At 60.3% G+C, this 12,304-nt stretch overlaps 1 protein-coding gene across 1 annotated transcript in view; it reads left to right on the top strand.

Moving 5' to 3' along the window:
- The first annotated feature begins 241 nt into the window (after positions 1 to 241).
- Positions 242 to 12,304, top strand: part of PKD1L1 (polycystin 1 like 1, transient receptor potential channel interacting) — a 51,473-nt gene continuing 39,410 nt past the window's right edge. The window contains exons 1-12 of the mRNA XM_045587160.1: positions 242 to 326; positions 3,359 to 3,567; positions 3,941 to 4,149; positions 4,516 to 4,838; positions 6,146 to 6,319; positions 6,871 to 6,990; positions 7,314 to 7,482; positions 7,925 to 8,164; positions 8,659 to 8,791; positions 10,698 to 10,904; positions 11,323 to 11,504; positions 11,980 to 12,201. Coding sequence (XP_045443116.1) covers positions 242 to 326; positions 3,359 to 3,567; positions 3,941 to 4,149; positions 4,516 to 4,838; positions 6,146 to 6,319; positions 6,871 to 6,990; positions 7,314 to 7,482; positions 7,925 to 8,164; positions 8,659 to 8,791; positions 10,698 to 10,904; positions 11,323 to 11,504; positions 11,980 to 12,201 — 2,273 coding nt within the window. The remainder of the gene's footprint in view (positions 327 to 3,358; positions 3,568 to 3,940; positions 4,150 to 4,515; positions 4,839 to 6,145; positions 6,320 to 6,870; positions 6,991 to 7,313; positions 7,483 to 7,924; positions 8,165 to 8,658; positions 8,792 to 10,697; positions 10,905 to 11,322; positions 11,505 to 11,979; positions 12,202 to 12,304) is intronic.

The following is a 12,304-nucleotide window of genomic DNA, read 5'->3' as shown; positions in this document are numbered from 1 at the left end:
GAGCAGGTTGACTTTAGGCAGCTGTGTTGAGCCCCGTGGAGGGAGGCCTTACTAACACCCGCAGCACACTTTGATGTGAGGGAAGCAGCCCCGCTGGGGGGTGGGGGTGGGTGGGGAGGAGTGTTTTGGTGGGGGGACTCACAGTTGGCTGATTGTCCACAGGTGCTGACCAGGGGAGGGCTAGGCCTTTAAGTGCCCGGCCTCACGGCGTCGCCTGGATTGTGCCGGGGCAGCAGGAGCCATGGCGCCCGAGAGGAGGCTGCTGGTCCCAGCCCTGGCGCTGCTCTGCTTGCTGCCGCCTGGGCCTGGGAGCCGCGCAGAGGAAGGTACGTGCACCCTCGCCACCATCTGGCAGTGCCTCTTGTTTTTGCCTGAGCCCAGCTAGTGACCCAACTGTGCCTGGGCACTGCCTGCTCCGCGTGCTGGCCGGGGAGGCTGGGTGCCGGGGAGGCTGGGTGCCGGGGAGGCTGGGTGCTTGGGAGACTGTGTGCTGGGGAGGCTGGGTGCTGGGGAGGCTGGGTGCTGGGGAGGCTGGGTGCCGGGGAGGCTGGGTGCCGAGAGGCTGAGTGCTGGGGAGGCTGGGTGCCGAGAGGCTGGGTGCCAGGAGGGCTGGGTGCTGGGGAGGCTGGGTGCTGGGGAGGCTGGGTTCCGGGGAGGCTGGGTGCCGGGAGGGCTGGGTGCTGGGGAGGCTGGGTGCTGGGGAGGCTGGGTTCCGGGGAGGCTGGGTGCCAGGAGGGCTGGGTGCTGGGGAGGCTGGGTGCCGGGAGGGCTGGGTGCTGGGGAGGCTGGGTGCTGGGAAGGCTGGGTGCCACTAGGCTGGGTGCTGGGAGGGCTGGGTGCTGGGGAGGCTGGGTGCCGGGGAGGCTGGGTGCCGGGAGGCTGGGTGCTAGGAGGGCTGGGTGCTGGGGAGGCTGAGTGATGGGGAGGCTGGGTGCCGGGAGGGCTCTTATCGCTCTTAAGTAGCAATGTTCCTCTTGATTGGTGTCCCCTAAGTACTGTGTCTTGTGGAGTCAGGAGGAGCAGAACCAAACACTGGTCATTAAATCTGAAATACAGAATTTGTGGCTAAAAAATCCAAATAGGCCTTTGTTCATCAACTTAGTGGAGACAAAGGACAGTGGTTAGCTAGGCGCATGCTTTGCTTCCGAGGCTCCTGGCTTTTGCCCTGCACAATGGCCCCCACCCCCTTAATCCAGGCCTCAGGGACCCCACCCAGCACGCCCTGGTGAGTCTGCTTCCTAAGGAGGAGCTGGGTGGGGATTTCCTAAAAGGAGCCATTCTCAAAGCCATTTAAGTAATTGCATCAGAATATTTGTCCTGTGAGTAGCCTTGGAAACTCCAAGTGACGCTGTCCTGCTTCGGGGCAGCTCATGGTCCTGTGTGCTGATGACCATGGGGTCAGGCCCCAGGTGGGGACAACAGGTTGCCCTCAGCCCGCCCACCCAGAGCCAGCCACCAGGACACTCCCTGGTGATAGTCATTCTGTGTCCGGACACTGAGCCTGGACACGTGGCCAATGTGATGGAGAAACTAACCCTAACCTCTTAACCTTACTGTGTTTTAATATGTTTTTATTGGTTTCAGACAGGAAGGGAGAGGGAGAGAGAGATAGAAACATCAATGATGAGAGAGAATCACTGATCGGCTGCCCCACCACATGGGGAATTGAGCCTGCAACCTGACCATGAGCCCTGACCGGGAATCACACTGTGACCTCCTGGTTCACAGGTTGATGCTCAGCCACTGAACCACGCCAGCGGGGCTTAACCTTATTTGTTTGGAATTAAGCTCAGGCAGCTCTGTGGCTATGGCCAGCACGTGGGGCGGACACAAGGGACAGTTCTCCTTGTCTTCCCGGGTTAACTGTGTGGCCTTGCACACTTTACTCCTGGGCCGTGCCGAGTATGTCCGGACCCCCCCACGCCCTCCCCCAGGGGGGAGTTAAAAGGTGGAGCAGGGTGCCTCCTCTGGTCCCTCTGACCTGTGGGGTGGGTGCCAGCTCAGTGGGCAGGTGGCTCGAGCAGTGGGCAGGCAGTCGATACCTGGGAGCTCACCTGGAAATGCAGCCCGTCCTCCTCAGCTGGGAGCTGCCTGTTAGCACGCACAGATGGGCAACCAGAGCCGACAGTCTTTGGCATACCCACAGGCCTTTGCAAATCTCCAGCCTGCGCTACCTGTAAACCGCTTATGTGGCATACCTTGTGCCTACTTCCCCATCAGTCTTCTGACTGTGTAATGCCCTCCTCCGGTCAGAGGACACCTCAGGCCTCAGAGGGGACTCTGTCTGCAGTGGTCCTCCTGTAGGCACAGGACGCGGACAGGAAAGCACGCACTTCCTGAAGGGGCTGCCGCCTGAGCCACAAAACACCCTTCTTCTCCGAGTGAATACTGATCCTCACCGTCTGGAGGCAGAGGGAGGGATCGGGGCCACCCCACATGAAAGAGGCTGGGGTGGGGACAGCGAGCATGCCCACAGCCGTCCCCCGAGCCCTTGTCCACAGGATCTGGCCTTGGCAGTCCTGCAGGCCCGGAGAGATGGCGGCGAGCAGACACGTGGCCCCTGCGTGAAGCACGCTTGATCAGACAGCTTCTGAGGGCGGTAGAATGCATTTCTGATCAGGAGGGGGTCTCTGGGCGTCCTTTTGTCCACGGTGCGATGCGTGTCCTGACACAAGGGCGCTGCTCCCTCTCACGGTCTTCCAGGGGATGGCCACCGCCGCGGTGACCGGCCCCCAGCAGGGAAGACCGCAGTGCCCACGGCCCAGGAGCCAGCCCCCGGAGCTCCCGGTGACCAGGAGAGGCGAGCAGCCAGTTGTCAGGGGGCTCATAGGCAAGTATGAGTCCAGTGTCTCTTCCCAAAGGAACGTTCCACCTTCATGTCAGCGGAGGGAAAGGGGCTTTTGCGAGAGTTGCTGGGTTAAAGGACCATTCACAGACTGAGGTCAGCCAGCTGCTGTTTGAGGTGACATGCAGATGAGGAGACCCTGGTCTAGACCTCCTTGCCTGGCCTGTGCTGTAGCAATACGAATCCAGACACTGAGCACCCCACATTGGCACCGTGCCCCGCTGCCTCCCCAGGGGTTGAGTGCTGCAGTGGTGTGTGTGAGTTCAGAGACACCCGCCATCTCTCCAGGAGTCTCTGCACTCATGGTCACTGCAGCAGCCGGCACCTGGAGGGCCGTCGCGTTTCTTGGGCCCTGGGCTGGCTCTGGGCGGGAAGTGGCGGCTCCTGGGTCTCGGGCAGTGTCCCCACTGACACCTGAGGGCGCAGGGGCGGCCCTGGGAGTGAGCTCTGGACGTGGAGTCCTCGCTGAGAGGGTGTGGCCTGAGGCATTCTGGGGTCCGTGGGGTTGCTGAGCTCTGAGCTGTGCCCTTCACTCTCTCGGCAGCAGCCAAGGGCAGCACCAGGGAGGGAGGCGGACAGGCTTCCTCTGCCTCCTGGTCAGAGGCCCCCAGGAACCGTCCGTGGAGACCGCAGGCTGCGGGAGCGGTGGAGGCCAGGGCTGCCGCCTCCGACCAACATGTGCCACTGGGGAGTCGAGTGGCGCCTTCTGGGAGCTGGTCCAGGTGGGTGTCTGGGGCACAGGTGACCCTCGGGCCTGTTGGGACCCGTATTTTGAACTTCCAGTCCTTTGGACAAGGCTGTGGACTTGGGTTTATAGCTAATGTAAAAGTGCTCACTTCCACCCACCTGGCGGGGTGCAGCATGGGCATCGGACATAGCTGTGCCCAGTTCTGATGACTGAGGCTCGGGGTGAGAGCGGGCTCAGGAGCTGCCCTGGAGGTAGGCATGCCCGCCTCTTCCTGGACGGCACCAGCGCTGGAGCCACTGAGCTCAGGAGCCGGGCTGTGGGAGCCCTGCGGGCTGCTGGCTGAGGACACGCATCAGCGCAGACACCACCGCCCGTCTGACCCTCACCGGTGTTATCCTAAATTCCAGTGCACCTGTCCCGCGGGCCCCTGCAGCCTGCAGGTGGAGGTCCCCTCCTGTGCCGTGGGGCCACTGCGCTCTGCCGAGGACCTGGCCCCTGGGCTGCTTCCCGGGAAGGATGCCACGTCAGCCACTGTCACCCCCGGGGCCCCCATTAAGGCGGCCACATCTGCTCAGACCAGCATCCCGACTTCACCGTCTGCTGTCTTGCCCAGAAGGTAGGGTGAGAGGGGTGTGGAGGCCATGTCCCTGCTAGGGTTCTCTGCCTCCAGGAGCACATGCTCTCAGGCCTGCCGTGTGCACTTCAGGGCAGTGGCAGCCATGGCCACAGCTTCAAGCACAGGCTCTGGACCACCAGGTGGCGCCCCTGAGACGCTCGCACCATTTCCCAGGCCTTGAAAGTGTTCTCTGCTGCTGGGAGGGTCTGTCCTAGTTCATGCTGCGCTGGGACTCCACTTTGAGAACAGTGACCGTGAGCCCGCGATCAGGCCTCAGACCTTGCTTGAGGCAGGTCCCTGCCGTGTCCTGTTCCTCCGATAATGTGTCAGTGTCCTGAGATCTGAGGCTCTGCCCTCTCCCCACAGCCCCCACCGCCTTCCTCCCGGACCTCCCTGCACCCTCAGCCTCTCCACGCCCCGGCCTGGGCACCAGCAGCTCTGGCCCCACGCTCAGTGCCTCGCCACTGCCGTCCCAGCCCTGGGCCTCGAGGACGCTGCGGATCCTGTCGCCCATCGCTTCCCACATGCTGATGCTCAGGCACTTCCGGGTCTGGGGTTCCGGGTTCAAATCACTCCCGAAGCTGCTCTGTGTCTTGTGATGGACTTCGGGGATGGTTCTGGGGTTCAGATGAGGACCCACCGTGCTACTGGGGACGTGGCTGTCACCACCTTCCACCAGTACAGGCGAGGTATGTGCTCAGGAGTATGGGCGGGAGACAGTCTGAGGAGAGGAGGCCTAAGGCATGGTGCCGGACACTGGCCAGAGAGATGTGGGCGGTCACACTCCCACATCCTAACAGCAAAGGCCAGGAGCTGCGCTCTGCCCGCCCTGCCCGCACTCTCTCCTTCACCCTCCTCCCAGGTCCAGGGAGACAGCCTGCCCTCCTCTCGCAGGGCCAGGAGGCCAGAGGGGCGGGGCTTGTCCTGATGTCCGGTGGCTAAGGCTCCAGCCTTGCTTCCTGCACAGGCAGGGTAGAGCCCGTTGAAAGCATTGCTAAAATCCGCGGGCTTCTTCGGCTTTCCCTGCTGCACACCTTGGTTGGTTTGTGAATGTGCTGAGGTCTGGGGACAGGGCAGACAGCAGTGTGGGGGCTGGAGTGGGAGGCCCAGGCAGGTTCTGGGGTTAAGCCCCAGGCAAAGTCATGGGGGTGAGGGGGGAGGCTGCAAAGAGAGAGAAGCGTGGCCCAGGGGGCAGGTTAGTGGCAGGAAGTGGAGCCCAGCTGAGTGGGGTGAGGACTCGGTGTGCTGGGGGCCCCTCAGGTGTGCATGGGGGCTGGGTGGCAGGTGGGGCTTCATCCCAGCTCGGGACTTCATCCTGGGACCCGTCAGAAGTCGCCTAACACGTCAAAGCTGGGAGTCAAATGAGCGATGAAAACCCACAGGTGGAGCTGGGATTAGGCAGTGGCTGACGGTCATTGCCTGCCGCCGTGTCACAGCCGCCCACAGCCACAGCCCAGGGTGCTCTGCACTGGGAGCTCCTGTCTCACGGTCCCCTCAGAGGGCGGCCTGGAGGGGCCGGCTGCCCCAGGCGATGGGACCTCAGTCATGGGTCTCGTGTCCCTCAGCGGCCAGCCGGCTTCTTCACACCAGCACAAGCACCTGAGAGTCGTCCGCGGACAGGACCTGCCATAGTCCACACAGTGCCTGGGCAGAGGTGGCGGCCACTGCATGGGCGGCCTGTGGTCACCCAGTTCGCGCCGTCCGGTGTGAAGCCAGGAGGCATGGGCCTCTCTGTAACCTGCCGTGCCCCCTTGTTAACACCTAAGTTTTGAGACAGCAGAGTGTTAAGCCACACGCTGCGCCCTGTGGCTGTGGGGGCGGAGCCACAGCAGGGGGAGCGAGCCCACAGGAGAAAGGAACAGCGTGGCGGGTGTGTCATGTGATGGAGCATGCTGGTCGTGCCCCACTTCCCCCCGCCCCCCGCCCCGGCCAGGCCAGTGTCAGCTGCTGTGCGTGCTCTTCACACCCCCTGAGCGGCCCCTGCTCCTCTGTGCAGAAGGCGTCTACGCGCTCCAGGCGGTCCTTCACAGCGAGTCCCACGGAGCCGAGGTGCGGCTTGGGCCTTACTACGTGGAGCTGGGCCCCGAGGCCCCGTCCGTGTTCCTGAACGCCAGCAGTGTCCTCGGGGACCACGTGCTCTCCTTCGGGGGCTCCCCCCCGGATCTGAGAAGTAAGCTGGGCACCCAGCCCCGCTCTGGGTGTCCACACCCTCACAAGTCCCCAAAAACATGACAGCTCCGTGTGTGCCCCCCACACAGGAGCAAACCCTTTCAAAGGCACCGACACAGCGGCCAGCAGGGCCCTCACCAGAGAGAAAACACGTAACTTTTAAAGAATATATATTTTCAGTGGTTTCAGGGAAAAAGGGGGAGAGAAAGAGATAAAAACATGAATGATGAGGATCATTGACCGGCTGCCACCTGCATGCCCCCCACTGGGGATCGAGCCCACAACCCTGACTGGGAATCAAACTGTGACCTCCTGGTTCCTAGGTTGATGTTTAACCACTGAGCAACACCAGCCAGACAACACTTAACATTTTACTGAGAGAAATGTTGTGACAAAGTTCATGCTTCCCATGCCTGTCTGTTTCCAAACACAAACTTTGAATTTTGAATGTGTTGCAATGGAAGGAGAGAAGATGGAGGGATGGGGACAAGGGCATGTGTGACAGGGAAGCAGCTCTGAGACCGTCTCCCTCTGTTTTCACTTTGTTTCCAGGCACCATAGTTTCTCACCATTTTCCACCCATTTCCTCCTGTAACGTGTCCTTCGCCTTGCAGACCTGTGTGGGGGGCAGGTGGGCCTGGTCCAGCATGGCCGTGCGGTATCGGATGCAGCGTACGTTTCTGTTTTAAGTGAGGCCTAATGAACCCTCTACAGTCAGTTGAGGTTGAGGCCACGGCAGCACCAGGTCTGTGGTCCGCTCTGCCAGGGCCCTGCTCGCCGTGAACCGCAGACCTGGAGGGATGAGCAGGTGGGCGGTTCCATGCGGAGTCAGCAGAGTGGCCGGGTCCCCTGATGAGCTCGGGCTGAGGCCCCCAGTGCCCACCACTGCTCCGTGTACTGTCCGGAGTCCAAGTGGCTGTGACCCCGCGGGAAGGTGGGGACTTCCTAGCAGGTCCAGCCGCCCGCTGAGGTCCCCCATGCCCCCTCTGTCGCAGCTGTCTCTGTCTACACCAACGGAACTGTGTTTGCCACCGACACCGACATCACTTTTGTGGCCGTTACCAAGGAAACCACTCCCCTGGAGTTCACGTGGTTCTTCGGAGAAGACCTGCCGGTGAGGACAAGACGCAGGAGCATCCAGAGAAGGCTCGGCGCCCCCCAGTGGTGCGTAGTGGTCCTCACCATGGCTCTGTGGCAGGTGCAGCGCAGTTTGCAGATGCCAAGCTGGCGCTGACATGATGTAGCGTCACCCTCGCACGGAGGGCTCCCTGTGATTCGGTCACACACGTAGGTCTGAAGGCCGCGGCGGAGGGTGGGGCCTTGGGACCAGGCAGTCCAGGCGCAGGTGCCATTCCGCCCGTCACGGCCTAAGCGTGCTCCCATGGCTGTGACTGGTGTGCTCCGTGGTAAAGAGGGAGGTCACTGTGTCACCCTCTTCTCAGGGAGCAACCACTGGACACTCCCATCACTCCTGCAGATGACCGCCAGCTCTGCCTTTCCTGGGAGAACGGTGGAGTTCCTCTCCCTCTCTTTCTCCCTCTCTCTCTCTCTCTCTCTCTCTCTCTGACCTGGTCTGTCACCACCTGACCGTCCTATCCCCCCACAGGTACCGTGTGGTGGTCCAGGCCTCCAATGGAATGGGCAGCGTGGCCTCGGAGCCCCACCACGTGCAGGCTCAGAGGAGAGTGGTGGCCAGCGGGCTCGTGGCCACTGCCTCTGCTCTGGTGAACGCCCCCGTGACCTTCCAGTGCAGAATCAGCTTCGGCACCGACGTGGCTTACCGCTGGGCCTTCGGGGACGGCGCCGGCGGCCTGGGGAGCAGCTCCACCAGCCACGTCTACAGCAGGTGTGCAGGACCCGCCTTCTCGTGCTCCGGGACCTCCATGGGGGCCCCCACCATCCTGAGTGCCTGCCTACGGCCAGGAACTAACTGCCACCCTTCCGGTCTTACCTCTCCCCCAGCTGGGCCCCTCCGCCTCCCCCCTCCCTCCCCCGGCCGGCCTCGCCTCCAGCGGTGGGCTCTGTCACCTCCCGGACAGGAAACAGCACACGAGGTCCAGAGGTCCCCACCCCCGGGGACCTGAGGGTGTCCCTGAGGGGGCAGGGGGGCTAGCCATGCTGTGGGGGGGCTCCTGGGAGAGAGGCAGCATGGCCCTGTGGGTGCTTGCTCCTCGCACAGCAGGTGCCATCAGTGGGGTTCGGTGCCTGTCCCGCCCTGTGCTGGGGGCAGCGCCTGTGGGTTGGGCACTGGTGGCCTCTGGGTGGCCTCCTGCCCGTGAGCACACAGACGAAGGCCGCGGCCAGGGAATCCGTGTCTAGTGTCTGTGCTGTCTCCTCCAGGGAGGGAGAGTTCACGGTTGAGGTCGTCGCCTTCAATGCCGTCAGCACCGTCTCCCTGAGGAAGCGCCTTTTCGTGGTGCGCAGGCCCTGCCAGCCGCCCCCCGTGAAGAACATGGGGCCCGGGAAGGTGCAGGTAAGGCTGAGGCACTGACCGCGTCGCCTCAGCCTTTCTCCCCGGGAGCCCGATAGGGACGCTTCCTCCAGGTCAGCCCCTGTGCCGGTCATGAGGGCGCCTGGGAAGGCTCCCGAGGTCCCGGAGTCACTGCCCCAGGGAGGGACACGCCTGCTGCAAGCCTTAGAGTCCGCCCTCCGTTCGCCTGTCACTCTGGGCTTGGCTCCGTGCACCCTGACAAGCTTGTTACAAACCTGTGCTAGGAACTGGAGTGTGCTCAGGAGATGGAAAGCAAGGAGGTGGTTAGCTGCTTGGTGAGCACCTGCTGTGGGCTACAGAAATAGGGCTGGTTCTATTCCTTTTACCCCTGGAGGCACTGACTTGGAGCAGCTTGTTCTTTTAGGTAAGAGTGCCCACATGGCAGACACACATGAACTCTGTGACGTGGCTACATTTGCCAGGAGCTCTCCGTGGCTTTCTAGCCCAGAGGTCGGTCGCTGGGCCTGAGTCTCAGGTCGGCACCTCCCACCCTGATGTGGCCAAGGAGAGAGGGAGCACAGAGAAGCCCAGGGCCAGGCTCAGCCTGTGGCCTTTCCATTGGTCCTCCCTCCAGGTCCTGAGCCCCAAGACCCCACAATTCCTGGGGCCATTTCATAGTTTGTCTGTGGTTATCCCTGGGTTAAGAATGAGCATCTGTGTTAGTGCCCATAAATCTGTGCTGTTAAGTGACAAACGCTGGAATACTTTCTTGTTCAGGATAGAAACAATAGGCACGATTGTAAAGTATGGTAATTTAAATAAGGACTAAAGTCACTTAAAGAAAGCCAAAGGTAAAATCATTCGCAACAAATACCAATGTGTTTTAAAGTCCTATTTCAGCTCGTAGATGGGTCCTTTCCCATTTTTAAAAAAATATATATTTTATTGATTTTTTACAGAGAGGAAGGGAGAGAGATAGAGAGCTAGAAATGTTGATGAAAGAGAGAAACATCGACCAGCTGCCTCTTGCACACCCCCTGCCGGGGATGTGCCCGCAACCAAGGTACATGCCCCTGACCGGAATCTAACCCGGGACCTTTCAGTCCGCAGACCGACGCTCTGCCACTGAGCCAAACCGGTTTCGGCTCCAGTCCCATTTTTATGGGCAATCTTCAAAAGCAGCCCTTCTTCCCACTGGGCAAGATCTGTACGTGCACAAAGTGCTGTTCCATTGTTCCATGGGCTGGAGACATTGTCTCTGAACGCTCCAGCCTGGTCTCTGAACGCTCTGTCCACCCTGCAGGCCCTTCAGCTCTGCAAGTATTTATCAGCTTTTATCTGCTCAATATGTGAAGTACTTTCAGAGTAACAATGCCAGTAGTACCATCAGAAATAACACTTATTATGAGCTTTCAGATTTGTCTCAAGTTCTATAGCCCTTAAACTAGAGCAAGCATGTCAATCTCACAGCCCGTGGGCCGCATGCCTCATTTATTTGGCCCGTTGTTAGCCTTTGAGTTTGACATGCTTAGACTAGAGCCTCAAAATGCTGTATATTAAGATTCCTTGAAATACATCCTTATTCTATTACTTGTTTGAAATACAGTTACTTTCTTTTGTTTCCAATGATCAGTTGCTCGGTTTTCTGTTGGAAACTTTGAAATTTTTCTATTGATTTTAAATATTAACTCTGTCATATATTTTGCAAGTGACTTTCCTTTTTCTCTGATTGCTTTTTTAAATCATATTTTTATATTCAAAATTTTATGTAATCAAATGTATTGACCTTTTCCTTTGGTATTTCCCCATTAATTTATGCTTATAAGGGTTTTCCTCGTTGAGTGTGTTAAGTCTTTGTTCTCACTGACTGTGACCGCAGACACAGAGTTGGAAGTCCTGGTCTTGAACCACGTCCTCTGGAGCAGGCAGACACCTTTCTCCCACGCAGGTGTGGCGGTCCCAGCCGGTGACCCTGGGCGTGACCTTCGAAGCTGCCATCCTCTGTGACATCTCTCAAGGCCTCTCCTACGCCTGGAGCCTCACTGACTCCGAGGGGTGGCCGGTGCCTCTGCCTCCTGCCGTCAGCACCCACAGGCAAACCCTCACCGTCCCCCACTACTTCCTGGAGCCCGGGAACTACACTGCGCTGGCCCAGGTGGGCGGCGGCTGGCGGTGCGCCTGCCAAAGCTCCTGCTCCCTTCCCGTCAGCCTCAGAGACCCTGGGACCCGGTCTGGCCTGTCCCAGAGGAGGGTTCTCTTCAATCCCTGTCATTCCTTTGGCCATGATGTGTTTGGGAGTTAGAGAGGGAGCTTTACAAGGGTATGCTAAACAAAATCCAGCACATGGGAAATTTACTGTCGGCAGAGCAGGTTACAAACCAGGAATAGTTGGGGTATCCTTATGTCCCCAGACCCAGAACCCCAGCTTCATGTTAACACAGACATGGAGAGGAAAATGCTCCTGTCATCCAGCCCCTCTGTCCCCAATGGCCATCCTGTTCCCAGACTCCAGCCCCTCTGTCTCCAGTGGGCACCCTGCCTGCCTCACTGACGCCCAATCACCCACGTTCCAGGTGCAGGTGCGAGGCAGTCCCGTGCACAGCAACTACTGCGTGGGAGTGGAGGTGCGTGCCCGGGCACCTGTCAGCGTGATCTCCGAGGGCACGCACCTGTTCATCCCCAGGACCCCCTCGTCCACCATGGTCCTCAGCGGGTCCCTGTCCTACGACCCCGACAGGCCCGGGGCCACGCTCAGGTGAGCACTGGGGCTGTGGGCCCCTCCTCCTCGTCCCAGCCTTTCTCCTCCTCTGCTCTCCCCACACTCAACTTGGGCACTGAGCTATAGTCTGCACAGTTGTAAGGATTTACCTTTATTAATCAAAGCGGTGTCTCACTTGGGATCACAATATGAGGGGACTTGGGAGAGGGGCAGAAATAAACCCGAGCCTCTCGGAGTGGGTCCCTCAGTGTCGGGTCCCTGGGCTGAGGCCTTGGTCCTCACCTCCACCCACTCCCATCCCCGGTGCCTGACCAGTGTCCTGCCGTGGACACTGTCCACACTGTTAGCCCTGAGCACAGACCCTCCACGGACACCGTCCCTGTCGGTAAGCTGGGACCTGCATCCATGGAAACCAGCCGCTGCTCCCAGCGGCCCCAGGAAAGCCACTGGTGACACTGTGGTCGCTAACTGGCCAGAGCGGTGGGTCAGCCCTTCCATCGCTTCCCCACAGGTACCACTGGGCGTGCACCCCGGCCAGTGCCCCCGGGCGCCCCTGCTTCGCGGGGCCTGCTGCACGCAGTCTGGATGTCCGGGCGCCCACGCTGTCCTTCGCAGTGGACTCTCTCAGCAGTGGCTACGACCAGTTCCTTGTGACACTGACAGTGTCCAGCCACGGCCGGAACTCTTCCGAGGCGCAGGTGTTCCTGTCCACCCTCCCCGACGTGGCGCTCAGGTGCCAGCTGCCCTGCTGCCCCCACAATGCCCATCTGGGTGCCCCAGGCCAGGCTGGGGTGGGAGCCACCAAAGAAACCCACTGTGCACGTGGGAGGTGGGTT

This window comes from Pipistrellus kuhlii, unplaced genomic scaffold, assembly GCF_014108245.1.
Source record: "Pipistrellus kuhlii isolate mPipKuh1 unplaced genomic scaffold, mPipKuh1.p scaffold_m20_p_26, whole genome shotgun sequence".
NCBI classification, from domain to species: domain Eukaryota; kingdom Metazoa; phylum Chordata; class Mammalia; order Chiroptera; family Vespertilionidae; genus Pipistrellus; species Pipistrellus kuhlii.
Note: the sequence above shows the minus strand (reverse complement) of the source record. Positions and strands in the feature narration are given on the sequence as shown.